The following is a 27,605-nucleotide window of genomic DNA, read 5'->3' on the forward strand; positions in this document are numbered from 1 at the left end:
AAAGGACACACCCACCCCCCGGCCCCAGAAGCAGAGACCCAGACCTGGTACAGCTCCTCCTTGGTCACATAAGGCTTCCCTTCGGAGCTCAGGGCCCGGAAGGCGCTCTCAATCTCCTCGCTGGACTTGACATTCTCGGTCTCACGGCTGATCATAAAGGCCATGTACTCTTGCAGGGAGACGTGGCCGTCCCTGGGGTGGGGGGCAAGGTGTAGTGAGTAGGGAGGGCACAGCAGGAGCCTCGGGCAGGGCTGCTTATGCTCCTTCCCTGATAGTCACCTGTTAGGATCCACAGTATCCAAGATGGCCTCGAACTCAGGGTCGGGCTCCCCTTCCTCCACCATGGGCAGGTCATAGCCCAGGGAGCGCAGACAGGATTTGAACTCCTGGTGATTCAGCCGGCCGGACTTGTCCTTGTCGAAGTGTCTGTGGCAGAAAGCCGATGCCTCAGCTCAGAGGCCCTGCTACTGAGCCCACCTTCCCCAGCAGGGAGGGCGCGGGGATACTCACTTGAACATCATGCTGAATTCTTTGAGGGCCTCCTCGGTCACTCCTGTCGTGTTCCTGGAAGGAGGGACAGGGTCAGGGACGGGTCCTCCGGCCCAGGCGGCTGGCGGCATGTGCCCCCGCCCCGCCCCCGCCCCGGGCACCTGGCCTGGATCTGCTGCTCCAGGTTGTGCTGCATCCGCATGCCCAGCTGGTCGAGCTGGTCCCACTGCTGGGCCAGGCCCACGGTGCTGTGCTCCGTGTACTTGTTGTCTAGGATCAGCGCTTCCTCCATGGCCGCCCCCAGGTCTTCAATCTTCTTGAGCTGACTTCTCATGGCTCGAATCTCCTGGTGTTTGCGCTGCAGGGCGAAGGGCAAAGACACGTGGGTCAGAGGTTCTTACCTCGGTCCGTGGGCTCAAACGCCTCCTTAACAGCCCTCCTCAGTCTCAGCACCCCAGCCTGAGGCCTGTAGGGCTGCCTGCAAGGGGAAAGGAGGGACTGGATGAAGCTAAAACCCTACAGCCTCAACAAAGGAAGAGGCTTCAGTGTGAGAGGCACCGATCGGCGGGTTGACCTGCCAGGGCAACAGGATATAGAAGCCCCAACGAGCCTCTTCCTGTCCAAGCGGGGCTCCAGGCAGTAGCCTCTAAAGTGATGGCGGTCCTGGGCTGCTTTAAGGCAAGGGAGAAGGGGGGTGGCTTCCAAGCAGCCTACCTCGTCCCTGACCTGCAGCCAAGGAGGCCTGCTGGCAGAAGTGGGCAGAACGGGCACTTACTTTGGTAGCTTCAAGCTGCGATTCAAGGGTCCCAGATTCTTCCACCATGCAGGACCTAAACACAGACACGCAGTGAGGCAAGAGGCCTAATCGCAAGCGTGAAGTTAACTTTCCTCAGATTAAAGGACCTGCAGTCTCGAATTTCTTTTACTGAGGGAACAAGACCTATCTGCTGTTGGCTACCTTTTCTCAGCAGCCCTGGAAGCCAGGGAGGGCAGGTACCGCTACTCCAGTTTCAGGGCTCGGAGGCTGCGGCCTGAGCTGGCATTCACCCACAGGTGAGGTGGGCTGAGCCCCACCCGGCCTGCTCTCTGCTCCCTAGCCGGGACGCTTTTGCACGCGGCTGGCTCCTCAGGCCCAGCCAGGCCCTCGAAGGGCACCTGAGGAGCCAACTAAGCTCCCCCGGGACAGAGGGGGGCTGCGGCCACAGGGGAGGAGGGCACCTGCACCGCCCCGCCACCTGACAGGAGGCCTGAGGGTGGAGGGGAGGCCGGTGAGCTGACAGCCACCCAGGGGTCCCCGGGGCCTCTTCAGGTCCCCAAGGAGAGCACCCACGCTCCACGGGAAGTGACAGCAACGGGGATGCAGGGATGCGGTCAGAGGGCCCCTCGACATGCAAACCGGGATGCCGAGATCATGGCCAGATTGGTTTTGAAAATTGTTCTCATTCTGCCCAAAGGAGGAGTGGCTGTGACTAAACCCCAGGTTCAGGTTCTGTCATCTAGAGAAACAACACCAGAGGCTCCTTCCAAAGCCAAGTTTTGAAGAGCGAGGGGCCTCTGGGGAGCCTCTTCCTGACGTAACAGTCTTAACAGTGTGAGGTCACAGAGGCCACCAGTGAACAGACAAACGAGGTTACGTGCAGGGACGAGTCACACTGTGCACGTGTCCTTCACGAGGTCGCACCCGGCCTCCCCTGTACCCACATTTGCCCCCACCTACCCTTTTAACACCCAGCGAGCCAGCGTTAGCTCCAGAATTGCCCCAAGTTCAAAGTGCTCTAGCAAGGCAAGGCACCAGGCTTCCTCCTACCCCATCAGGTCAGACTCCCAGGCACGCCACGTCCCCCCAGGAAAAGCAACACCCCCTGGGACCTGGGGGCAGGAGGGTGGGCGCTGGTGCAGTGGGAGGACAGACCCCTCCTGCCCACGCGGCTGCGGGCGGTGGGTTAGTCAGAAAGCAGAGCCGCCTGGGGGAGTCAAGAGTGCATTGGTAAAACCACAGTGAGGTAAGAAGAGAAATAAGAGGAGAAAAACCTTCCAGACAGATCATCCCCAACTTCATACTGATAGACACGAATGACCCGACGATACGCTATGCTATTCAAAGAAAAGAAACCAAATGAATACACCAGAGGAAGGGAGGCGAGAGCATACCGAGACAGACACACCACAAGGCCCAAGCTGGCAGTGCACAGGCAGGGCCACCTGGTGCCCCGGCAGGGACCCGAGCTGATGGTTGGCCTGGGAGGGCAGGCGGCCTTGCAGGGGGGCAGGTCATGAGGGGACCGAGCAAGATGGGACAGGGCTGGGAGGAGCCACACGGTAAGGGGAGCAGGGCACCTCGTGGACACAAAGACCAAGACCAGCAGACACAGCCACGGGCACTGGGCGAGGAGAGTGGACACCAGGGTGGCACAAGAGCTCCAGCTGAACCTGGGGTCCCTAAATCCCCCCTGCTCTGCCTTCCACTGGTGCTTATCAGGGGGCACCTTCTCCTGCTGCCTCCTCCAACACCTGATGGACCTGCCTGCTGGGCCTCTGGAACGCAAGTCTAAGCCACTGTGGTCCTGGGAGACAATGCAAACGTGCCTGATCCAGGCAGAGGCCCCGGCCTGGAGACGAGGCCCCCCGGGACTGGGCAGGACGGCCCTACGCCTCTCAGGGCTCCTCCCAAGCCCTCACCCCCATCACTCAGAAACCCTGGGCCCTTACACTTTCTATGAAGGCGAACGACAGCCTCAGCCCCCAAGAGTCAGTGCACAGGGGACTCAGCATGCCAGCCCGAGCCCCCTCAACACTGTCGTCTTGTCTCATGTCCCTGACTTCTGCAGGACTCAATACGGTCCCATCAGACATGGTGCGAAAAGACAGAAAGTCCAGCGTAATCCTCACAACTGAACGAGCAGGGGGACTCTCAGCTCTGGCCTAGTCTCTCTCCCTCAGGGAACCTTTGGAACCTGAACAGGAACGTGGGAGTGGTTCCCCTTCCCGGACCACAGGCCATCGGGGCAGGGGGTGGGTGCCAGGAAAGGGGCAGGCGGGGGAACGTGCAGCCCGCCCGGGAGGGGAAGGCCCATCCCACGATCCTCTGCAAGCCAGGCCACGATGGGATGGAGGGGCAGAGAACAAGCACATGAGACACCACCACACCACGAGCCCGCAGAAATAGGAAGTCAATATTAACCCATCGAGGAGATACGTTCTGTGGAGGCAGGATCCAAGCAGCCACAAGACAGGGCGGTGTCCGGACAGCAGCGATCGCGAGGGGCAGAGACAGACACGAGAGAGAGAGACAAAACCGAGATCGTCAGTACCACGCCGACTCGACTCTGCACCTCCGTCACCGTGCGGGCCAGCTGTGCTCAGTCCCACCCAATCCAGGACCAGCGACTCGTCTCGGGAACGGTTTCCTGGCGAACACTCCTCAGTCTGCCCACCCCTCCGGCCCCAGGGCTGGGCACTTGGGCCGCTGGACACGCTCCCAGCAGTGGGGCCGCACCTGGTCTCCTGGATCCACTGGTGGAAGGCGTTGGCATGCTGGGCGAACTCCTGGCGCAGCTTGTCGTTCTCCTCCTGCCGCCGCTGCTCCTTCTGCAGCTCCAGCTCCCTTTCCTAAGGACCAAGGAGGCAAGCAGAGGGTGAGATGGCTGGATGGCATCATCGAGCTAACGGGCGGGAATTTGAGCAAACTCCGGGAGACGATGAAGCACAGGGAGGCTGGGCGTGCTGCAGGCCATGGGGTCGCAGAGAGTCGGACACGACTGAGCGACTGAACAACAAGGAGGCAGAGGCGTGTCACCACGCCCCTTCACAGACAGGCCCAGGCTCTGCTATTGCCAGCCTTAGCATTTGATACAAACAGGAAGTAGTTTTCTGAAAGTGGACACAAGATCCACGCCCTTGGGGGGCCAGGAAGGACAAGCTATTAACCTCAGCCCAAAGACAGCACAGAAGGCGTCTGGGAGGCATTCAGAGCTCACATCCCCCAAGACACCACAGACTTGGGGTGGGGCGGGGGGACCCACACACAGTGACTTGTGATAAAGGAAATTGCCCTCCATCCCGACTCCTCACTCCTCATGGAGGAAGGGCTTCCTGCCGGGGCCTGGCCCTCCTGCGGGGAAGCACCTTGATGATCTTCTGAAGGTTCCTCCAGGTCTCCTCCAGGGCCTCCATGGTGAACCAGGTGTAGGGGTTGGAGGCCACGCGGAAGCTCTTGATCTGGCGGTCCAGCTCAGCCAGCTGGTTGAAGTCGGCCTGGGCTGAGCTCAGCGAGGAGCGGAAGGCATCGTGGGCCTCTCTCAAGGCCTTGATCTCTTCCAGGGAGTTGCAGCGCACTGGGTCTGTTAAGTCCTCCTCTGCATTTTCAAACCAGCTGTTGAAGGCTGAAGCCTTTTTGGCAAAGGTCAGGAAGAGATCCTCCACCTGAAGGCAGAGGTGACTGAGTGAGCACAGCTGCAGGTGCCGTGTGGGGCCGTACGGACCATCCTTGGTGGGCGAATGGGCAGGCAGCAGTGTAGGGCCCAGGAAGGTGGGGCTCGTTCCCAGGGCATCGGGCTTGCTCGCTTGCCGCTCTGCCTCCCTTCTCCCACTGCTGAGGGGCCTCCATCCTTCTCCCATGTTCCCCTTTCTGGGATGTGCAAGCTCAGTGTCCCAGGTGCTTCCAGAGCAGCAGCCTCATGAAGACAAGGGCCCCACGTGGCTGGTTTATGTTGATCCCACGCCCCCGAGCAGAGCTGGGTTTGCCGTCCACGTGTGCAGAGCTGGCCGGGGCCGCGCTTACCTTGCGGAAGTGACTCTGTGCCTCCAGCAGCTTCTTCTTCCGGGTGGCCGAATTGGCCAGGAGCTGGCTCCATCTCTTCATGAGGGCAGCGTGGCGGGCCTCGATGGCCTTGGACTGAACATGCTTGGCGGCCAGCAGCTGATCTTTGAGGGCAGTGATGTTGGCGATGCCCTCCTGCTGAAAGGCCTGCAGGCCAGCATCGAAGGTTTCCTGGAAGGAGGGGCGAGAAGGCAGGGACCGCGTTGGGGCGAGAGATGACTGCGCTCTGTCCAGCACCCCGGCTAGGATGGCAGCCTCAAGTCCCCACCTACCCCTGACACTGGGTCAAACCTGCCCGCTTTTCTGCATCTCCTCAAACCAAAAGTCCCGTGGCGGCTCCTCCTCATCCCCGCTTTTAGCCTGGGGCTGATGCACAAGGGCGGACTCGCCCTGCTACCTCTGCCAAGAACGCCCACCTGGCTCTCTCTTGACCACTTTCAATTCACCTTCCGTGATCTAGCTTAGATGTTGTCTCCTCTGGGGAGACGCTCCCATCAACCCTTGCCTGCTGGAAACCGAGGCAGATACCACTTGGGTGAGGTCCACACCCTGCGGTGCTCAGCCCTGTTAGCACCCAACAGGCTGCAGCTCAGAGGCCTCGTCTGAGAGCGTCCTGAGGACCAGGCCTGTCTCTCACCAATCATCCCCAGGGCCTAACATAATACAGTCAAAAAAACATGCTGATCGTCATTCACCCATCAGGGAATACTATGTGAGTAAAATCCAATCATCAGTCAAATAGCTGTGACTGACCTGTTTGGTGAGGAGAGTTTGGACAGAAGACAGATCTCGACCATAATCATCTGTCTTCAAGCTGTTCTCCTTTTCACCTGGAAAACCAAGCAAGAGTAATCAACTACCCTATCTCAATTTAAGAAATAAATTAACAACAACAACAAACCAAAAGACAAGAACACCCAGGCACCTACTGTCTTGCTTACATTTAAATTCCAGTACCACTGACAGCAGTCTCTGAACACACCTGAGCTGGCTCCTTTCTGCATCCAGGCCCCTCTCCTCTACGTCCCTGATGAAGAGGCCCCTCCTCCAGCCTGTGCTGGGTGTGGTTCAGTTGCTACTTATGAGACAGCCATTGCGAGGGTCACGTGGGTCCTGGGATCGGTGTCGGTGCCCTTGCCGGGGGGCTGGAGCACACACACTCTGGCCCGTGGAGCTCCGGGGGCAGTGCTGACGCAGGCTGGTCCTGCTGGTGTGGCCTTTGTGCTCTGACGCCCGGGACCTTGGTTTGGCTATAACCCCCACACTGGAAGGGGCATCACTGAGGCCCGGCACTCTGCCTCAGGACCCTGTCTCTGCTGTCACTAGTGGTCTGCCCAGTGGAGAGGGTCTCTGGTATGCCCACATCCTGCCAGTTTCTTCTCCACAGAAGAAAACCATCTGCCCAGAAGGGGATGAGACTCTGGTGGCACCGAGGCCACGCTTACCAATCCAGGACTCCACCACATCGGCCTTCCAGTTGAACTGGAGGAAGGCCGAGTTCTCGTCGAGCTTTGCCTTCCTCTGGGAGGCAGCCTTCTCCAAGTCTGACACTTTCCCGTTCAAGCCCTTCATCTTGGAAGAGATGTTCTCCTCATGGTGATTGTTCTAGGACAAGGAGAAGGCAGCCGCCGTCAGTCTTGCCTCCGCCGTGGTTACCTGATCTGCACTTCCCGCTGCCCGGCGGGCTCGCAGCTGCTGAGATGGGCCGCGCCCCCTCTGCCCCCCGCCCCAAGGATGCGCAGAGGCTTTCTGAGAACAACAGAGTAAGAGTCTCACAGAGATGAGCACTAGCAATGCCACTCCTGCAAATAATAATGTGGAATGTGATAAAATGTTTGGTCACAATGAGGTACTCACTCATATTATTTTTGATAGCAAAAAAACGAGAAAAAGCCAAAACAATTATGACTTACTGGCTACTATGTGTATCCCATAAAAACAATGTCTCAGAACAATATTTTCACACTGCAGATATTAAAAAGTATTAAGCTCCAATCACATTCAGTCTTGGTTAGAACTGTATGTGAAAACACAAACTGTTAAGTCAGCATAAGATTTAAAAAGAGCAAATGAAGACTGTTGTTGGGAACAGTGCACCAGGCTCTTTGCCAGGAGATCAAAGAACAGTGGAGAGCGCCGTCTCACAGGCTTACAGGACAGAGAACGCTGCGCGGGTGTACGAGTGTGGCGAGTCCTGCACGCACCTCGTCTTTGTGGACACTGGTCTGTATCTGAGATTAGCCTCTATCAGGTTATTTGCCCATGAGGGCAAGAAAGTAGTAAAGCTCCTCAGCAAACATGGATTTTAACTACACTGTTCCCACCTGTGGAGCAAACACCAGGAGCAAACCTCTAATCTGATCGCCAGGGCAAATTCCGTGATGAGGAATCTTAATCACTCATTACGTGTTTGAGACAGGAAATCAGAGTTGGTAGAAGTCATCTGTCTTGTGGAGCTCATGACAGATTGAGGGCACTGCATTTAGCCTGGATTTCAACCTGGGAGTGACCTCACTTCACTGCTGCTGAGAAAGTACCAAGACGTGTCTCGCTTATTTTTTGCTTTCACCCTAAAGGCTGTTTGAATGCAATGAACTTTGAGTTTTAACAGATGCGTTTGTCTCATGTCCTGGAGAGCAGCTGGGTTTTACCCTCAATGTACACCAATTCAACAGGTGCCATTTAACTTTGTGGGTGGCTCTGCACAAGGAGAGAGTCTGGGGGTGGGGGGGTCCAACCCAGAGGTGTCAGCTGGGTCCATCTCTGGTGGGGACTTTAGGGGTGATGACCTGTGTGTTCTGCCACCTCTATAAAGAGCTGAATTCCTGGAGAAGAAACTAGAAGAGCAGCCCCATGGCAACGCCAGTGTCCCAGAAGGACCAGCAGGGCTACTGTTTTGCCTAATTAATGCAGAAAAATTCAAGTGCTGCAGAGTCAGCTTTACTTGCTGACTTTAAAGGAGGAGGGGATTTCCCTGGTGGTCCAGTGGCTAAGACTAAGCTCCCAATGCAGGGGGCCCCCTGGTCAGGGGACTACATCCCATATGCTGCAACTAAGAGCCTGCACGCTGCCACTGAGACCCAGCAAAGCCAAATAAACAGATATTAGCAGAAAAAGAAAGAGGGACATCCAGTTAATCACAGAATACAGGGATGGAGCTGCTATTGGGAAAAGAGGCTCGTACCCATGGGCCAGGCTCACCTTCTTAACCAGGTCTTGTCCGTTAGTGCAGACATCATTCACCCGGTCCTTGTGGACAGTGAAGTCCGTCTCAAAGGCTTCGTGTTTCTTCAGCAAGCCCTGCAGTGGAAGCAGCCAAGCCAACTCCTGAGAGCCTGGCATAGGTGGTGGGCAGGACTACAGAGGAGCAGGACGGGGGGTGCCCTCACAGGGACCCCAGTCAGCTGGGGCAAAGACGATAATGGATGCAGAATAAACTGGAAATCATAAAGTGTTAAGCGTGACTAGAGGTGGGGGAGCCAGGGAAGGCCTTTCTGAAGAGGGGAAGCTCTTGCCAGTCAATCACCACAGGCCTTCTGTTCCCTGGAGACCACAGAATGGACACGGTGGAACCTTCAGATAAGCACCAACTGAATAGGGATGCCTGCCCTAAGATTTAACTCAAGCATGTCTCCTGGGGGCCTACAAAGTCTCGTCGTTCCCTCCACACAGCTGAAGCATTGGAGACAGTGCCCCTTGTGTTGGCTTTCAGGGAACTCAGCAACGCAGAGGACAGGAGACCACTGCCTGCCTCTACTGTCTACCTGCATCCCCTGACCACCTGGGAGGACTCCCTGGCAGGAGCGTGGCTCAGGGGCCACTCCAACAATCGGGAATGCACACTCTGCTTCCACAACTGGGGGCACGGATGGAGAACACTCAACTACAAGGTGCCACTCCTCCTATGAAGAGGGAAGCCGGGCTGCTCTGTCCCACAGGCCAGGCCTTAAAGCCCCTGCAGTCTGGCCTTGGCCTCCGTTAACACCGCCCAAAGAAGGTGATCTAACTTTGTTGGACAGTGAGGCCACTGAGACGTCCCAGTCAGAGCCACGTGAATGACGTCACCATGGACTTAGCCCAGCGGCCCCCTGCGTCAGTGCAGCTGTGTGAGAGCAGCTGAGAAAATGCCCATCAATTCACAGATTCATGGGAAAGAACTGTTCTCTTTAGTGTTGTTCCACGGCAATAGCTAACCAATGTCCTGAGGAGGTGTGTTATGGGTTGAAACGTGTGCTCAAGATACCAAGTCCTAACCGAGCACTTAGGAATGTGACAACGAGGTCTCTGCCGATGTGACTGAGTTAAGACGCGAGTGTCCGGGTGGCCATAATCTAGTATGACTGATGTCCCACAGGTGTGAGAAGAGGAGAATCCAAACATGGACACACCGAGAGAGAACGCCATGGAAAACGCAGAGGGAAGACCAGCTCCTGGGAGAGCAGGACAGAGGTGGGGCTGCACTGCTACAAGCCGAGCTCCCGGAGCTGGAGGAGGTAACAAAGTGGGACAGCAAGGCCCTGCTGACACCTTGATCCGGACCTCTGCTCCCCAAACCAAGACAAAACAAGCTCCTGTAGTTTTTAAAGCCACCTAGCTTGTGGTAACTGTTAAGGCAATCACAGGATGCTGAAGAGGTCCTAGAAACCTGTGGTGGTGATACCGGCGATCCTGCTGAGCTGACAACAGGGTTCCAAGAACCCCATGAATCGAGGCAGACAGAGTCACCCCAATTCTGTCTACACAAAGGCAAGCGTCTCTGACATGGGCTCCTGAGGACTGAAAGTCGCCAGGGAGACCTTGCCTGACAGCGCTGAATGCTCTCCCGGTAAAAGCATGGCCACTGAGCAAGCTGGCGAAAAGGGTGGTCAGCGGGCAGCAGCTCCGGTCTCTACCTGGATGGCAGCAAGAGTGTCTCCGTAATCCTCACTGGCCACCAGGGTCATCTTCTCATTGATCCAGGCTTCCTCCTCCTCCACGTTGGCCACAAACTGCTGATATTCCAAAGATTCTTCTAGCCGCTGGCCTCTAATCGCAGGGAATAATTAAAAGAAAAAAAAAATCAGCTATAAGCTCCTCTAACTTGGGTGCTTAAAAACATGAGTGCTGAGTGTGGGTTGTAAATTGTTCATTCAAGCCCTTCTCCTCCTCTTAACATGAAACAGCCAGTGCTGATGAAACAGGAAGCTCTAGAACCTCATGTGGGGTCCAGCTCGGGACTACACGTAATGGGACCAGCTTAGCCTGGGGCTGTCAGAGATGCTTCTGAAGCAAGATGACTGTAGCACATGCACCCACAGGAAGAGGTCCCAAAGGGCTGGAGGGCCCAGAGCCCTAAGCAAGCCCCACCCACTGTGCCCCCAACCCACTCACCGAGCAGCTGCCAGCTGCTTCAGCTCCTTCCAGTGCTCCACAAACTGCGCCAGGCGCTGCTGAATCTCCTCCTTCCCGATGGTGTTGTCATCAGACAGCTTCTTTCCAGTGTCCAGGACACCCTGACAGGCAAGAGCAATTAGACTCAACAGTGATCGCGCCTGCGTCTACATGCTTCCAGGAAAGGGTCTCAAAATCCGATTCAGACTTTCCCCACCGCCCTCTGGAATGAGGGGCCGTAAACACTGCAGAGACCTCAGTGAGACGAGCTTGTCCAGGCCCATTCAGCCAGGAGGCGGCCCCTCACCTGAATGGCCGGCTCGTGGGCAGCCAGCTCTGCCTCCAGCCGTTTGTGCTTCTTCCTCAGGTTCTGGACGCCCGTCAGGTCGCGGCCGTAGTCCTCTGAGCTCACCAGCAGCTTCTTCTCCCTGGACAACACAGGCAGGCAGTCAGCCTCTGTGTCAACTGGAGCTGCATGGTCACAGAGCTGACGTTCACAGACCCCACAATCTCCTTCCTGCACCTACCCACCCCTTCAGGAGTGTCTGCGCCACTCTTCTGGGGAACAAAGCCTCCACTTCCCAATGCACAGAGACCACGCACGTCTCAAGGAGCACCCACTGCGCGCAGCTCTGCAAGGGCTGCAGGAGAACAGGAGGAGCCACCGCAGACGCCCCATCGATCCCGCCTTATCAAACATACGCCTGTGAAGATGCTACTAGAAACAGCTTTTTTTAAACAACTCTTTTTTAAAATTTTGGCCTCATTGTGTGGCACATGGGATCTTCGATCCCGGACCAGCGATGAAAACTGTACCCCCTGAAGTGGAAGCACCAAATCTTAACTGCTGGACCACCAGGGAAGTCCCATAAATAGCTTTTTAAGGAAGTGAGGAACTGAGAGGATATTGGCAAAAAGAGAATCGGGTGGCAGAGGATGAGATGGTTGGAAGCCATCACCGACTCAATGGACATGAGTTTGAGCAAACTCCAGGAGCTGGTGAAGGACAGGGAAGCCTGGCACGCTGCAGTCCATGAGGTCACAGAGTCGGACATGACAAAGCGACCGACAATCAACAATCACAATCTGTCCTTAAAAATGGTCTGTTTACATGCTGTATCATCCGAAAAAAGTACACGAGAATTCTGGGGGCGGGATGATAAAAACAAACCACAGCAAGTTTCCCTTCCCCCAAGCAGCAGTCTTTCCCAGGTGGACCTCACTAATGTTACCAGTCACCTCAGGGCGGGGTCTAGACAAGCCCTGGGCGCCATCATACACACTACCATATGGAGTCTGTGCTGGTCACCATCACCAGACACAGGAGGGGAAGCAGAGACATCCCACTACAGGTGTGTACCAAGGCTGGGCCGAGCTGGGCCCAGAATCTGACCCATGTCCACCTCGCTACCAGGATCCAGGAGAGAATGAACCCCAGGGTTCCTAAGGCTCTGAGGACACCGAGCGGGAGCACGTACTTGATCCAGGACTCCTCATCGTCCATGTCCCGGAAGAACTGGTGCAGGCGGTGGGACTCATTCAGCCTAGCTCGCCGGGAGGCGGCCATGCTCTTGATCTTCTGGAAACGGCCGTTGATGGTGTCCCGCTTATCCTTCACCTGGGAGGTGTCGAAGGCGCTGCTGGTCATCAGGCTGTCCGCCTGGCTGTTGAGGTCCTTCAGGCGGTCCTGGGGCCAGGGACACAGCAGAGGGTAAGAAATCTGGGTCTCCCGCGAGCAGCTGCTTGTGAATCAGAACTTCTTCACTGAGGGGCTGGTTTAGGGGTGTGGACCCCTGGGGCTCTAAGAGATCAAAACTATTTTCTTAACAATACAAAAACACTGCCTTTTTCTTCTCTTTTACTGTGTGAACATTTGCACTGATGGTGCAAAACCCACAGTGGGGGTGCCATTGCTCAAGTTAGTGGCAAACTATGAGCAGAAACCTGATTCTTCACTGCCCCCACTTTTCAGCAGAAATCGCTCTTTCACTTAAGCACACCTTTAAAAAAGAAGCCAAGTTGTTAATTTTATTACACATCCATCTTTAAGTGTCATTTTCATATACCATATGATAAAACAGGGAACCCACACAAAGTACTTCTGTGGGTGCTGAAGTCCATGACTGTCCAAAGAAGAAGCACGGTCCGAGCTGAACTGGCCACTTCTTTCACAGACCATCATTTTCACTCGGAAGAACGGCCAATAAACTATGGTCATTCTTAACTTTGGGAGTGACAAATACTTTATCGCAGATGAATAAAGTGAACCTGTCACTTTAAAGAAAACTGAGTTTGTTGCTAATGATAAAATTCAAACTTTCATGAGAAAATTAGAATTCTGGACAATTGGCATCCACTTCCAGGAGCCTGACAACTTTCAGATACCTGAAGACCTTTTTCCCCTTGAGACTGACTCTAAAGGACCTGGTGCATTTGGGGAAGGACAGCAATGTTCATCCCTGAGTCTCAGAGCCATTTTATACTCTAAACTACTACTGACAACCCATAGGGGAGTTTATATAGATTTTACATGTCAACATTTGTCATTAAAAATTAAACGAACTGTTACATTAAAAAAAAGTTTAAGTCAAAAAAATCTCAGCATGTTACCCACTGTATGTTCTCATTTACATGACACTCTCTAATGATGATCTGCAGAGATGGCGAACAGATCAGCGGTTGCCGGGAGTTAGGGACAGGGTAAGGATACAACTAGAAAGGTTACAAGGAAGCTCCTTTGCGCTCACAGAACAAGGCTGTGTCTTGAATTTGGTGGTAGTGACACAGATCCACACACTTAATAAAACTGCGTGGAACTATGTGCATATACACACAGAAACAGAACTGAACACTTACAAAAACTGTGAAATCCAAATAAGGTCTATGGATTGTAGCAAAATAAGACAGCTGAGAAAAATGTGTTAACCTGGTTAAAATAGACCCATCACAAGTTAATGTAAGTAACATTTCTTAGGCATAATTTCTCACTTTTGCATGTATAATGGCCCAGACCCTTGCCTGGGTGCCACTCTGCTCACCTCATGGGCAGAGATATCTGCCTCCAGCAGCTGATGTTTTTTTAGCAAGTTGTTCACAGAAGCCAGGTCTTTGCCATAATCCTCAGAGGCCAGCAGGGCTTCCACCTGGGAGTGAAAGGGGAGATTACTGTTGCCTGCAAACGTCCGTCCACACGCTGCTGCTCTGGCATGGTGTGACCAGCCCCACTGCCCACGCCTTGCCTGTCTGTCAGGCACAGACTCAAGAGCTCGTGAGCATGAACACTCCAGCTGCCTTCACTGCGGCACGGTGGTGCAGCACACAGCAGCCCCACTCTCCTGGGGAGCCTCCCCTGGGCAGAAAGCACTGGTGTGCCCAACGGCACAAGAACGGCACGGGAGTGCTCTAACCATGCCCGCGCTCCGTAACGGCCTGAGGCAGTTATTCAAACGTTCACCAAGCGCTTTTCATGACTTGAAATAACACTGCCAATACAGACCAGTGATAAATTACTCATGGGCTCAAATACACATGGAGCCACAGCTAAACAAAAACTCATGGAAATAAGTGTGGACCAAATGTATATAGAACAGTGGTCTCAAACATTTTCTCTTTAGACTTTCTATAATCTCTACACTGTCTACAGAGACTGTATGACTAACTCCAGCTTCCTGGCCCTTTACTGTCCTATTTCCACCTGGGCGTAGGCTTGGGGGACACAGACCCGACCACCTCCTCCTATTTGCATTCTTTGTGGAGACAAGTGATCCACATCCCACACAGATAAGCTCTCTCTTCGCTACATTCCCTCCCTCTGCTTAGAAACCTGCCGGAGCACACAGCTCACACCTGACGAGGAAGTTTCCTGTTAAAGGGGATGTTGGGGAGAGGCCTGCCTGTTCACGGAACCCCCTGGGGGGAAGGGAGCCCCAGGGTCACCTCAGAAGCCCCCTGGGGGGAAGGGCGCCCCAGCGTCACCTCAGAAGCCCCCTGGGGGGAAGGGCGCCCCAGCGTCACCTCAGAAGCCCCCTGGGGGGAAGGGCGCCCCAGCGTCACCTCAGAAGCCCCTGGTGGAAGAGAGCCCAGCGTCACCTCAGAAGCCCCTGGTGGAAGAGAGCCCAGTATCACCTCAGAGAGCCAGAAGTCGAAGTCCTTGATGCCAGTGTTGAAGTTCTGCTGTTTGTTGGCTTCTTTCAGCTTCTGGCTCTTCTCAGCCGACTTCTGCACCAGGAACTGCCACTGGTCAGCTAAGGCGGCCAGCCGGGCCTAGGCCAGAGAAGCAAGTCGTCAGAGACAGGCAGCCCCACACCCAGCGCCCTCCTGGGAAGCCCTCTTCAGCGAGGTTTTGATGAAGAGGCTCACAGGCGCCGCTCTCGCTAGCACCCATCAGCAGCACAGACAGAAACCTGGATATTTTCCTAAGATTGCGTTTCAGAGTCACCATCAAGTGAACTTTAATGCTGACAGTGAAGCCCAGCACCTCTTCTTCCCGGGCCAGGAGGAGGGGAGCTGGGCACCGTACCTTGACGGCATCCTCGCTGCCGGCACAGGCCCCACGGTCAATGAGGGAGTTGCCCACGTCGATGACCCCGCGGATCCGGTCCGCATTGGCGTGCAGTTCTGCCTCGAAGGCCTGGTGCTTCTGATGCTTGCTCTGAAAACATCAAAAACACCCCCCCACCACCTTTCAAAACCAGGTCCTGCAAGGTAGTGTCTTCAGGAATAAGGGTTCTCAGGAAGGAGTGGTAGCGAACTTGGAGAACTAGGGGCAGGCAGCAACACTTTTCTAGAAGGCAGTCACAGAATCTGTGAGAAACACTTCTGGAGTCAGTCTGGTGGGAGTTCAGAGAGAGGAAAGGCACCAGCTCAGGAGCAGGTGAGCTGACTCAACTCCTGAATCGGAGTGAAATTCTACAAGCAGACGCTTTCCAACACTTTTGCAGGAAGCGGCAATGGCCAATTGCAGTTCTCAATCTACCTGTGCATCAATTTCTATGCACGGCTTCCTCCTTAGGGGACAGAAGCACTAAGAAATAACACAGCTGGCCTCTCATCACCTAGGGAGGCAGTCCCCATGACACCAGGCATGCGACGGTGAGCCTGCCCCGCCATCCACAGAGAACCCTGAAGCCGCTGCAGAATTGGGCTTTCCTGGCTTCTCCTCCAGCAGTGGTCATCATTCAAAACTCCTGGATTTGTCAAAATCCAGGCTTGACTGTAGGTAAGAACTTCATTTTGCTAGAAGAGAGGGCTTGGAGGACGATGGGCATCTGAGGGCAAGGGCCTGATGGGGAACTTAAAGCCCCACCGAGATACAAGCTGCAGGGGTGCCACAGGGGACAACTGAAAGGACACAGCTGTGGGGCAGCTCTGGGTGAGGAACGCGGGGTCTCGGGCGAGGACGGTATCCAGGGAAAAAAATAAAAGGAAAAAGCAGTGCAACTGGGGAAGGATTCTGCAGCACGTTTCATTTCAGGGGCAGCAACTGTCAAAAGATGGAGGCACGTGGCTGGTGAAATGCAGTGTCAACATAGAGTCCTGGCCACATACTCTAACGCTCGAGCCCAACTACAGAACAGAAAAAGGTCTCGGACGCCCACATACCCCGGCAAGAGCCCAGGTCCCCTCTTTTCCTGATCGCTCTTTGGCTCAATTCTCATCCATTTAAGCCACTTCTCAGCTATATTTTGACTATGAAGTCTTTTGCTGCCCCTTTGGTGATGTCCACTTTGATCTTAACCTCTCACCCCAGGCTTCTCGTAGATTTGGAAGCGTTATCACCTGCTACTCTGTGGACTTCTCGCTGTCCCTCTCCAGTGACCAGCACTTCTGGACAAAAGGTCACATGGGCAACGAAACTCTCCCAGCTGGCCCTGCCCCCACCCACCGAGAGCCCTGAGTCCACAGCAAGAAGAGCCCAAACTTACACAGAGAAAAGTAATTTCGGTTAAAAACAGTGCATCTTTGGAAAGAAAGCAGTTCACTGCTGCCCCCCAAATCAAACACTGTACAGAACCTGCCTAAGTGATGAGCTGGGAGTAGGGAGGGAGGAGAAAGGGAAGGGCTCAGGCTGATTACAACAGAGAAAGCCACATCCCGCAGGGACACTTGGATGGAGTGTGATGGATGATTAGAAACGAAAAGCAAAGATGAGGAAGACACCAGCAGACTGTGACCATGATTATGAGAATCTATACACAAGAGCAGACACTGGAGCTCATTTAACTAAAACTCTTTAAGAAAACATAAAACTTACCAGCAGCTTGGAAAGCTACAAAAACAGATTAAAATAACAAGAGTTCAGTACACTGATGTGAATATGCAATATCACCTATTCAACAGAAACTGTCATACTTCCCCTGGGAAGGTCAGCATTTGGAAACAGCGGTTTTAAGGGGGTCTTTCCTACAGGCTCTAACACAGCCACAGCTTCAGCAGCATCAAGTGACGGGAGCAGCTTCTTAACTGGCTCTCATCATTTAGGGGAGGTCTTCCCACCAGTTCACTTACTAAAACACTTTTTCTTGGCATCACTGTGAGTAGGAGGAGGTACCTAGAGATAACTCTCCCTTCTAAAGATGCCTTATTTTTAGCAAGAGCTACTCAGGAGCACAGGCTACTTCAGAGACACTCATCTCACGGGTTCAGCTCACCTGGATGTTGGTGGGGTCCTTATATGACTCATCACTTGCAGTCTGTAATTTTTCACTGATCCAAGCTTCAATCTCGTCTACATCCCGGCTGAACTGCTGGAGGGTCTGCGATTCTCCCAGCTTTGACCTCTTCTCAATCATCTGAGCTTTTAGACGGCGCCACCTGAGAAGGTAGGTGGAACCGAGAGCAAAGGTGAGCACCCCACGGAGGTAGTCAGGCCGGGGCTCTAGCACAAGTGCAGCAGGACCAGTCAGCTGCACCGACCACCCACCTGTCCAGAACCTCATTGCGCCGGCTGGAGATGTCGCCTTTGGCGTAGTGACCGCCAGCAATGAGCTGGTCAGCAAAGGACTGCAGGGCAGCAATCTTCTCCTCCTGTCGGCAAAGAGAATCGTGAGGTCAGGGCGGGCAAGACGACCGCAGGTCCGAGAAGAGAACGGTTATTTTGGGTGACTAGCTGGTGACGGGATCCGAATACACCGACACTTTAGAAGCAGGAGTGTAAAAAGCCAGAGGAAAGCTTGATTTCAATCATTATTAGAGTAGAGTTTAACTCAAGAAGGTGCCAGGTCACGCTGGGGTGGGGCCGGGGTTTGAACATGAGCAGACCACAAATGAAACTAGGCTTCATCACATATGAAACGTAGTCAACTGGAGAAGGGAAATTGGGCTTCACAGGGAATTACTTCCCGGGCGGTCCCATGGTTAAGACTCTATGTTTCCATGTAGAGGGCACAGGTTCAAGCCCTGGCAGAGGAACTAAGATCCTACATGACTCAAGGAGTGGCCAAAAAAATTTAGGCATCACAGAAAAAGATCATCAGATTTTCAACAAAGCGGTTTATAAGCCAAAGACTTCTGCAACTTTCTGGTTCATGTTCATATATGCACTTACCTATCCACAAATTTGTTTTTCTTCCCTTTTACTATAAAAAATTTCCCCTGTGGCATCTGTTATCAAAATCTTTAAAATGCCAGAATTTATCAAGTTTAAAAAAACGATTTACGTATGTCACTTTTTCTAGACTGCACAGGTTTGCACTGTGTAGTCAACACCAAGTACTTTATTCCTGTATTTCTTTTGGCTGTGCTGGGTCTTTGTTGCTGCATGTGGGTTTTCTCTAGTTGTGTGTGGGATTCTCATTGCAGTCACTTCTCTTGTTGCGGAGCACAAGACTCTAGGTGCTCGGGCTTCAGCAGCTGTGGCACCTAGGCTATAGGCTCAGTAACTGCAACTCGTGGGCTTAGCTGCTCCACGGTGTGAAGAATCTTCCAGACCAGGGAGTGAACCCACGTCCTCTGCATTCACAGGCAGATTCCTATCCACTGCGCCACCAGGGAATTCCCACCACCAAGTATTCTAATTTGAGGAAGTTGCCAAAGCTCTCCAGCTGAGTTAAGCAAGCAGAAACTATCTTTCGTTCTAATCACTGAGAGCAGGCAAACAGAATATGCCAAGAGAAAGAGAAGACATCAATCTGGGAAAACCCAGATTCAGGATCTAAGGTACAAAGGCCTTCTTGCTCATGTCCAGTCCCTCAGTTGTGTCTGACTCTTTACGACCCCATGGACTGTAGCCCACCAGACCCCTCTGTCCGTGGGATTTTCCAGACAAGAATATTGCAGTGGGTTGCCACTTCCTCCTCTGGAGGATTTTCCCGACCCAGGGGTCAAACCAGTCTCCTGCACAGCAGGTGGATTCTTTACCATTGAGCCACTGGGGAAGCCCCTACCTGGACATTAATTGCTTTGTCAAAGTCCTCGTGTTTTTTGATCAGAGCCTCCACGCTGTCTAGCGAGTCCCCTTTGTCTTCTGTGTTCAGGAAGGCCTCCCGGGCAGCCATCCAGTTCTCGGCCTGCTCGCAATCCCGATGGAACAGCTAAAGAAGGGAAGAGGGAGGTGAGGAGACAAGGAGCCTCTGGCACAAAACACCTGGTCTGAAACCCTGTGGCAAACAGGAAGCTACCATCCAGCACAGGTACCTGCAATTCAAGGCACTGATCCAGCATCATCCTGCGCTGGACCCAGGCCTTCTCGAGGTCTGCGCGCTCCTGGTCTAGAACATCGAGCTTCTCCTTGATCTCGGGGCTGGCGTAGTGCCCATGAGCCAACAGCTGCTGCCCAAACTGCTCGAATGCCTGGAAAGTGCCAGCTCTGGCATCAATTTCTGTCCGGTGTTCCTGCCAAGAGGAGGGGAGGGATTAGGTAACTGGCAGGAGGAGCTGCCCACTCTCATGTCAACCACTAAAGTCCTCCTGGCCTGGCAGGGTCACCACGTATGCGTTGCTCAGCAGGCCGACCCACCTGGTGTCGCTCCAGCAGGGCCTCAGCTCCAGTGACATCCTTGGCTAGCTCGTCTGAGGACACCAGACCTCGGATTCCATTGATCCAAGACATGAGGTCCCTGGAAACCAGAGCCACAGAGGAATGGCTATTACATTCCCTGGCAAGCGGGCCTTCTGCCCAGGAAAAGAGAGGACTCCCTAAGTCTTGTCTCAGAAAGTTATTTGGGATTAATCTATTGACTGGGGCTAGAGCTCTGAGTAAATTATTTTGAAGCCTCTTGTCTTACTGAATTAATAACTTTAAAAAATCAAGAAGTCCTCAGAGAAAGAACAAACAAGTATACAATATCTTTTACTCTACAGAATAACAGGAGGTAACATAGACAAGTAGCTGTGGTAAAGTCCCCTACAGCTTCAAATACAAATGCCTTTCTTTAGGATGAAACCTTTTTTCTTTCCTGGCCACACTGTGCAGCTTCCAGGATTTCAGTTCCCTGACCAGGAATTGAACCTGGGCCCTCATCAGTGAAAGCACCAGGTTCTAACCACTGGATCACCAAGTAATTCCCAAGATCAAACCTGAGATGTGTTCAGCCTATGCATGCATTTTATCCAGCTAGAAAGGCCTCTGGCCTGAGCTTCTTCTCACCGGAAGTCGCTGAGGAAGCGCTGCAGGTCGTGGGAGTCGCCCAGCTTGGCCTTGCGCTGGTCGGCACGCTTGCCCAGGCTGCTCCATGCCTGGTTCAGCTCAGTGCACTTCTCCTGCAGGTCCTCTGCCGACTCGGGGTGGGACTGGATCAGGCGCTCGGCTGTCTCCCCGAGCGAGTTCACCTGGGGAAGAAAGAGGTGAGAGATGGGGAAGGGGGATGTGTGGCCTCCAGCAGAATAGAGGAAAGCCAGCTCTGCGTCTGTCCGCCGCCTCTCACCTTGTCGCCAAGGGCCGCGAGGTCCCTCTCGAAGCCCTCGTGCTTGCGCTGCAGGGCCTGGACGCTGGCCAGGTCGTGGCCATAGTTGTCTGTGTTTAGAGCCTGGTTCTTCTCCTCAATCCACTCTTTGGTTTCGTCAGCATCTCTGTAGGTAATATTCACATTCACGTTCATATTCATATTCCGTTTACATTCATGAGTGCCGAGGATGGCTGCCTTGACCCCGGTGTGCTTCACTGGCACGTGTCAGCAGCCCACCAGCTGCACTCTAAATGGCACGGAACACACATCCACCCGCTCAGCAGTACTGACTGAGCACCCATCAAGTGCCAGAGCACCAGCACGGACAAGATCCAGCTGAGGTGAACCTGATCATCGCCGGCTCCTTCTCCTGCCAGCCCGGGCTGCCCCTCACCTGTGGAGCCTGCCCCCCATCCCCCATTGCCACAGGACCACTCCTGCTGGCGGAGCCACCCCTCACCTGTGGAACCGCTGCACTTCGTGGGCGCTGCCCAAGAGTTGGCTCCGCTCCTCAGCCAGCTGCTGCAGGGACCGCCAGCGCTCATTGAGCTCCTGCCGGAGGACAGGAGGCATTAGCTCACGCCCAACTCCAGGAAAAGGGCAGAACCAGAGCCGTGGTGGCTTCACGAGAAAGCCTGGGGCACCGAGGACTTCCTGGTTCTGACCTTCCCAGTTTAATCAGTGAGCACACCATGATAGCCAAAGTCCAGAAAGTCAGATCTGGCCACAGCTCGCCAGACCCCACGGTGCAAACACTCCACCAGCACCCGGCTTGGAATGGCAGTGGAAGCGGCAGGAGAGAGGAGGAGGCTGATCTGTCCTCATCTCAGCGCCTAGCCTGGTGCCACCTCACAGCATCAGCTTCGGAACAACTGCTGAGTGGACAGAGTCCCACGTCTGCCGCCCCGGACTGATCTTGGTGGCCCCACCGGCGGGGAAGCAGCCTGAGCACAGTGTGGCTGTAGGACCCTGTCCTCAGAGGACAAACCAGCCTGGAGCCCAAGAAGGAGTCAGGCAAGGCCTTCACTGCCTTCCAGATAACACGCTCCCCACAGTGCCCAGCCCTCCAGGAGGCACTGGCAGAACTGGGTGAGCTGATCATGGCTCCTGCCGCACACGGAGAGTAACAGTGACCAGGACACCCTTGGAGCCAGGAGAGTGACAACTGCTACAGCTCACACAGCTCACGAGGACAAGAGCCTTGCTGAAGACGGGAGCAGGACATGAGGAAGGAGACCAGGGAGGACCAGGGAAGCCGCCCTGGTGTCTTACCTTGATGGAATTAAAGGTGGCCACGGTGTGAACCATCAGGCGAGCAGACTATGTGGGGAGGGAAGCAGAAGAGCAAACTAATCACGTGTCTGCTGATTACAAGAGAAATCTGAGATGCAAGTGCCATTAATTAGGGCCCAATTGTCCACCAAATGAGTGTAAAAGAATACTGTCAAATTTCTGATCAGAGCAGCAAGAAAGTACCAACAAGGAGAAAGTCAGGCAGAAACGCAAGTGCACAATCACATCCAACTCAATGATTAATTTTACATGAAGAATGAAAGAACAGTGGAAACCACAATTAAAACAATTGACTGGACAGAAAAAAGAGGCTCAAAGACTACTGACTGGTGTCTTTTTCTTGTTCCTACTCTAGGAGAAGAGTCCAGAAAACACACTCAATGGAAGAAATGCTGCCAGCTGAGGCTATTTAAACACTCAAGTGCACCAATAATTTCACTTCTACTTATGGTTACTGGATCGTTACTCCTTCTAACAGTGGAACCTTACTGGATGAGAAAGAAAAGACACTGATGAATTAGCTTCCTCTCATCAATGTCACTTTAAAAAATTGTGCCCCTTGGGCTCTCAGAGCTGACCTGGTTGAATCAGAAAGAAACCCTACTTGGCAGGCTTGTGAGGCCTGTAATCCTCAAGTACATAACAAAAAGGAGGAGCCGAGTGTGTATGTAGGGAAGTCAGGCTCCTCCAATGTTCCAGGGACACACCCAGACGATGTTTTCAACCAGTGTGGGTGTGTACAGGGGTCAGAAAGCAGACACCCATTGTTTCCCATTCTTTTCAGAATCAGGAAGTACTGGTGTTTATCAAGTCATCTGACATGTATTTCTGAAAAAAATATCTGTTACCAGAAAAGCTCTGGCAAACTCTGCCAGATGTCAAATAGCTAAGGATGCTGCCCATTCATGACACCAATGACTAAATTTTGTTATGTAAGGAAATTGAGACAGAGAAAAAAGGAGAAAGCGGAATAAAAGCAAACATGCATCTTTCCAAGCAATTTGCAGTCTATTTAATAAGCAGAGTGAGAGCTTGGAGAGATAAGGAGGCCAAAGAAACAAATCCCTTTCAACCTAGGTCCCCACGACGAGCCAGGTGACAGGGCTGGGAAGTACCAAACGAGGGACTGGGGTGAGGGCCTGTTTTTAGGTTTTCATGCTTTCTTTATATTTTAGAAAGGTATGACTTCATGAAGAAACCTGCTTTTTCCAGCTTGTCTATAACTTAAGGGACATATTCCTGAAGAGCTGAGTCAGGAGGAAAGATGCTCCAATTGGCATTGAGCAGCGAGGTCCATAATCATGGCTATAAGCACTACACATGAGAAGGCTCCCTGGTCCTGCTGGTCAGAGTTACGTCCACCTTGGCTAAGCACCATTCCAGTCTCTGTGGAACAATGTCTACTGCAGCTTGTAAACATCTCTCCTCAGGACACAGACTTTCCATCAAGCCTTTCTTAGGCACCAGGAGAAAACGGTCAGCAGATGTTGAGACGAAAGTCTTCTCCCCTTTTCATCTTCATGTCATTTCCTTTTGGGTGGCAGTCCTACTGGTGGGACCATGCCTCACTACGCAGTGTGACCTCTGCAAACTGCAGTCATCCCCATATCCTTGGTTCTTAAGGGGGAAGGGTCCCAGGATCCCCCAAGGTACTAAAATTCATGGATGCTCAAGTCCCTCAGAGCTGGCGCCCTGTTTGCTCAGGTCCCGAATCCTTGGATTCAACCAACCATGGATCGAATGGCGGCATTTTCAATTGCTGGCTGGTTGAATCCAAACACAGATGGCCAACTGTACACTCTGGTAGAGACAACGTGTGACAAGCTCGACCCCTACCTGAACTTGTGCTGAGCATCTGCAGGAAGACATGCTGCTTCTGTGTCATTAAGCATCACATTTCAAGACATGGCCGATTCAAAGAATATCAACACCAGGGTCAGAAAGACATCAGGCCACACAAGGCCAGAAATGACCACAGTCAGACAAGCCTAACTACTCAGAAACATGCACACTAGAAAAGGACATGAAACATTTCCGGTCCTGGAAAACCTCTGGAATTAACAATTTGCAAAGAAACTCTTACCTTCCACGGGGAGGCTGTCTTGGAATCAGATTCATCCTATTCAAAGAAAAAGGGAGGAATTTAGGCAGCCGAGAAACTGAGCACAAAACAAAGCTGCATTAGCTTATCAGCTTTTCCTCTGAATGATGGGAAGTTCAGAGAAATCAGAACAGTGTTCCCCACTGCGAGTCAGAACTTATCACTGGCTGGCAGCAAATTGCAGGGCTGACTGAGGGAAATGAAGCAAACAGGAGTGAAAGTCTCTCTTTTTTTAAAATGCAGTAGGAGAGATGGAGAGAATGAGGAAATTTAATACAATTTCCAGCTTCTCTTTATATCATTCTCAGGATTCTTTGAAAAGGGATAAATAAGTAACTGCTGGCGGAAAAGTTCTAAGAAACCAGAGAAAAACATTTTGGTTTTTGGAGAAAGACAAACAGAAATCAACTTATTTCTTTTGCACCGGCTTTTACACACAAAACGCATCTCTAGAGGTTCAAGAACAGAAATCTTTATGGGACTCTTGACTGTATACTCTTCCCAAGAGTTAATCCTCAAGTTCAAGTTATATACAGGGCACCTGACACTTACCCTGGGCATCGCGCCATACACCTCCTACAAGCAGAGAAGGAAACAATCACGTTATTAGAGGAAACATCAGTAACACCTACCACTGTCAAGTCAAACTGGAGGTGCGGGAGAGTTTAGAGACAGGCAATGTGACTGGCCAGAGGAACTATTAAAGTCTACAGGATGACCAAGTGTTTCTACACAGAACCTTTTATTTTAGGAACTGCATGAATTCATTACCAGTTAAGGCCTAAAGAAAGATTCAATAACTACCATGATATTTAAGGGGCCTAAGAAGGAGACCCGTTTTTCCCTCCCGTCGAAGGTAAACGAGACAGTGCAGGCCACACGGAGAACCTGCACCCTGGCCACACAGTGCACTGTGGGGCACGTGAGCTGGGCTACAGCACAGGCCAAGGGGGAGCCAAGCTGCTCCCGAGCACGCTCCACGCAGCAGCCAGACCCCCACCTGCTGCTGCACGGCCTGCACCTCCTCCGCCATCAGGCCTTCCGACTCCAGGTCTTCAGCCACCTTGTTAATGTCCTTCAGCCGTGACTCATTGGCCTTGAGATCCTTCAAAGAACAAAGACAATGTAACCAGAACTCACAACAGCAATCCAAAGGAAGACACAGATACTCATGAACTCCATAAATTTCTATCTGACAGGTATCCCATAAGTAGTTTTTCTACTCCTTGACAGTGACCTAAATCAGAAAATCCTGCTTGCTACTACTGAAGAAGTAAGAAAACCACATGGCATTAGAAATAACCTGTCTCTTACTTACTAAACTAACTGTAGTTAATGAAAAACTATTCTGGTTGGAGATTTTTTTAAAACCTTCATCGGGGAGAAGACACATATTAAAAATGTGATGAAATGTTAAAGCTTGCCACTACAGGAGAGAGGCACCCCCCACCCAACTGAACTGGTCATAAAAATATGTATATCCTTCTTGGCCACACTACGCAGGCATCTGGAACGCTGCTGATCAGGGATCAAACCCCTACCCCCTGCACTGGAAGCACAGTCTTAACCACTGGCCAGACAGGGAAGTCTCACAAGAGTATTTTTAAACTGGAGGAATGGATACACAGGATGCGGTGTATATATACACACCACGGAGCATTAGCCAATAAACGCTAGAAGATCACTGATCCATCGATAATGACTAGACTTTCAAAACCCTCTGTGGAGCCCTCAGTCACAAAGTAACATAACATGTGCTTCCATTGATATGAAATGTCCAGGACACATACATGCAGAGACAAAAAGCAGCCTGGTGTTCGCCAGGTGTTGGTGTGGAGGCGGGCAGCGGGTAAGGAGAGGCTGCTTCATGGGTCTGTGCTCTCCTTGCGAAGTGATCATGTTTTGGAAATAGAAGTGATGGTAACAGAACACTGGGAACAAACCAAATGCTGCTGAACTACATCCTTTATCACAGTTAACTGTCTGTTACGTGGAAGTCACTCAGTCACCTCTGCCTCTCTGCGACTCCACGGACTGTAGCCCACCAGGCTCCGCTACCCATGGATTCTCCAAGAAAGAATACTGGAGTGGGTGGTCATTCCCTTCTCCAGGGGATCTTCCCAACACAGGGACTGAACCTGGGTCTCCTGTGTTGCAGGCACACTCTTTACCAACTGAGCCACTAGAGAAGCCCAATGTTATGTGAACTTAACCCTAATTAGGAAAACTACTTTTACACATTTTTGTATGATAGATTAGGAAAGTTCTTAAAACAACATGTAGAGAAAACTGCATGTATTGATGTCTTCTCAGAACTAAATGGTGCAAGAAAAGTTATGATTAAACTTGTTTAAAAATGGCTACAGAGACAGAGGAATATAATCTCTAATTTTCATTCCAGAAATCCACAGTCAAATGTCAAGAGATCCAAACCTTTGAACGATTTTCCACTCAACTGCAAGACCTCCCGTACCTTCTGGAAGTCGTCAAACTTCTTCTGCAGCACTTCGACCTGCTCCAAGTCCGCGCCGACCTCCTCGCTTGTCAGGGCCGCTTCCTTCTCGTTGATCCACTGCTGCAGCTCGTTCGCTTCACGGAACAGCATGAACTTCTTACAGCTCTTCTCCAACATGCCTTTACGCTTCTCTCCCAGTTCCAGCAGAGAATGGTACCTGAAGTAATTCAAGAGGATGACAAGAGGGAGGGAGGGGAGGCGGGTTAACTTCCTATGGAGGCAGACCACCCGTGTCTTCGAGAGGTGGTCCAAGGCTGTGTTGATAAGGACGATGCCGTGGTGGCAGAGTATCAGACACCAGGTGGAGACACAGGCCCCGAGGACCCACGGACAGCCTCCGGGACAAGCCCACACTACACTGTTCACAATGGGGTGGCGGGGACGGCCCGGCACACTCACCCCGGGGCCGCGTGTGCACTGACACCAGCACAACCACAAATGACCAAAACCAAGCGTTTAGCACAACACAGGCTCCATGCGACTACAGCTGCCAGATGAGAGATGGATTTGCTGGGCGTGGTGTATACAGAGGGCCTGTTCTCCTGTCGTATGATTCTGCCAGCAGCGCCCAGGTGGTGGGGGAAGCTACACTGAGCTTTACAACAGCCTCATTCAGAATGTTAGTATCTCTGAACAGTAGGGAATTCCTACTGTTTCTCATGTTAACATACTCATTTCTCAGGAAGTTTTGGCCACTTTGGAAGGAGAAGTCACGTAAAGCACATTTCGTTAGCTGAGGGTTTCTTATGCAGAATCCAATAACACTAGAACTCTTGGGAACCAAAATACAAAAGGCTGAACTCCTGGCATCCTTGCAGATGTGAAAATAGCAAACTTAATACAACTGAGTTGAAAGTTAAAAAGACCTAGAATAGAACCTAAGTCTCCAAAAGGGAAATAAAACAGGAGCGCATTACCGAGAGTCAGAGACTTCAAGAGGCAGCCGGCTTGCTGCCAACAGAGGAGCATTAGGGCGCCGGCCGCCGCCTGGCCAGCTGACAGCGGCCAGTCCAGGAAGAAACCGACAGCAGGCACACCAAGCAGGCTCTGAACGCACAGCTGCACAGAAGCACCGACGAGAGAAGCGGCCACAGCTGACACGGCTTCACCCAAACCCCTTCCCTCGCGAGCCAA

The 27,605-nt window shown here is 52.6% G+C and overlaps 1 protein-coding gene across 15 annotated transcripts in view; it reads right to left on the reverse strand.

The window, feature by feature from the left end:
- The window catches only part of SPTAN1 (spectrin alpha, non-erythrocytic 1), a 58,291-nt gene that overhangs the window by 749 nt on the left and 29,937 nt on the right, over positions 1 to 27,605 (reverse strand). For 6 of the 15 annotated variants that reach the window (XM_069582282.1, XM_069582275.1, XM_069582290.1 and 3 more), the window contains 32 exons: positions 26,430 to 26,628; positions 24,957 to 25,061; positions 24,509 to 24,532; positions 23,939 to 23,974; positions 21,835 to 21,882; positions 21,023 to 21,114; positions 20,542 to 20,686; positions 20,265 to 20,446; positions 19,635 to 19,734; positions 19,313 to 19,510; positions 19,063 to 19,209; positions 17,601 to 17,704; positions 17,329 to 17,491; positions 15,198 to 15,329; positions 14,804 to 14,941; positions 13,717 to 13,821; positions 12,157 to 12,365; positions 10,986 to 11,106; positions 10,679 to 10,800; positions 10,201 to 10,333; positions 8,510 to 8,608; positions 6,754 to 6,913; positions 6,062 to 6,138; positions 5,270 to 5,479; positions 4,615 to 4,911; positions 3,986 to 4,098; positions 3,671 to 3,688; positions 1,265 to 1,319; positions 651 to 847; positions 511 to 564; positions 280 to 426; positions 45 to 192 (listed from right to left, as the gene is read on the reverse strand). In XM_069582282.1, the coding sequence (XP_069438383.1) occupies positions 45 to 192; positions 280 to 426; positions 511 to 564; positions 651 to 847; positions 1,265 to 1,319; positions 3,671 to 3,688; positions 3,986 to 4,098; positions 4,615 to 4,911; positions 5,270 to 5,479; positions 6,062 to 6,138; positions 6,754 to 6,913; positions 8,510 to 8,608; positions 10,201 to 10,333; positions 10,679 to 10,800; positions 10,986 to 11,106; positions 12,157 to 12,365; positions 13,717 to 13,821; positions 14,804 to 14,941; positions 15,198 to 15,329; positions 17,329 to 17,491; positions 17,601 to 17,704; positions 19,063 to 19,209; positions 19,313 to 19,510; positions 19,635 to 19,734; positions 20,265 to 20,446; positions 20,542 to 20,686; positions 21,023 to 21,114; positions 21,835 to 21,882; positions 23,939 to 23,974; positions 24,509 to 24,532; positions 24,957 to 25,061; positions 26,430 to 26,628 (4,078 nt within the window). The remainder of the gene's footprint in view (positions 1 to 44; positions 193 to 279; positions 427 to 510; positions 565 to 650; positions 848 to 1,264; positions 1,320 to 3,670; positions 3,689 to 3,985; positions 4,099 to 4,614; positions 4,912 to 5,269; positions 5,480 to 6,061; positions 6,139 to 6,753; positions 6,914 to 8,509; positions 8,609 to 10,200; positions 10,334 to 10,678; positions 10,801 to 10,985; positions 11,107 to 12,156; positions 12,366 to 13,716; positions 13,822 to 14,803; positions 14,942 to 15,197; positions 15,330 to 17,328; positions 17,492 to 17,600; positions 17,705 to 19,062; positions 19,210 to 19,312; positions 19,511 to 19,634; positions 19,735 to 20,264; positions 20,447 to 20,541; positions 20,687 to 21,022; positions 21,115 to 21,834; positions 21,883 to 23,938; positions 23,975 to 24,508; positions 24,533 to 24,956; positions 25,062 to 26,429; positions 26,629 to 27,605) is intronic. The other 9 variants (XM_069582284.1, XM_069582276.1, XM_069582287.1 and 6 more) reach the window with 3 other exon arrangements.

This window comes from Ovis canadensis, chromosome 3 (genome assembly GCF_042477335.2).
Source record: "Ovis canadensis isolate MfBH-ARS-UI-01 breed Bighorn chromosome 3, ARS-UI_OviCan_v2, whole genome shotgun sequence".
Taxonomy (NCBI): domain Eukaryota; kingdom Metazoa; phylum Chordata; class Mammalia; order Artiodactyla; family Bovidae; genus Ovis; species Ovis canadensis.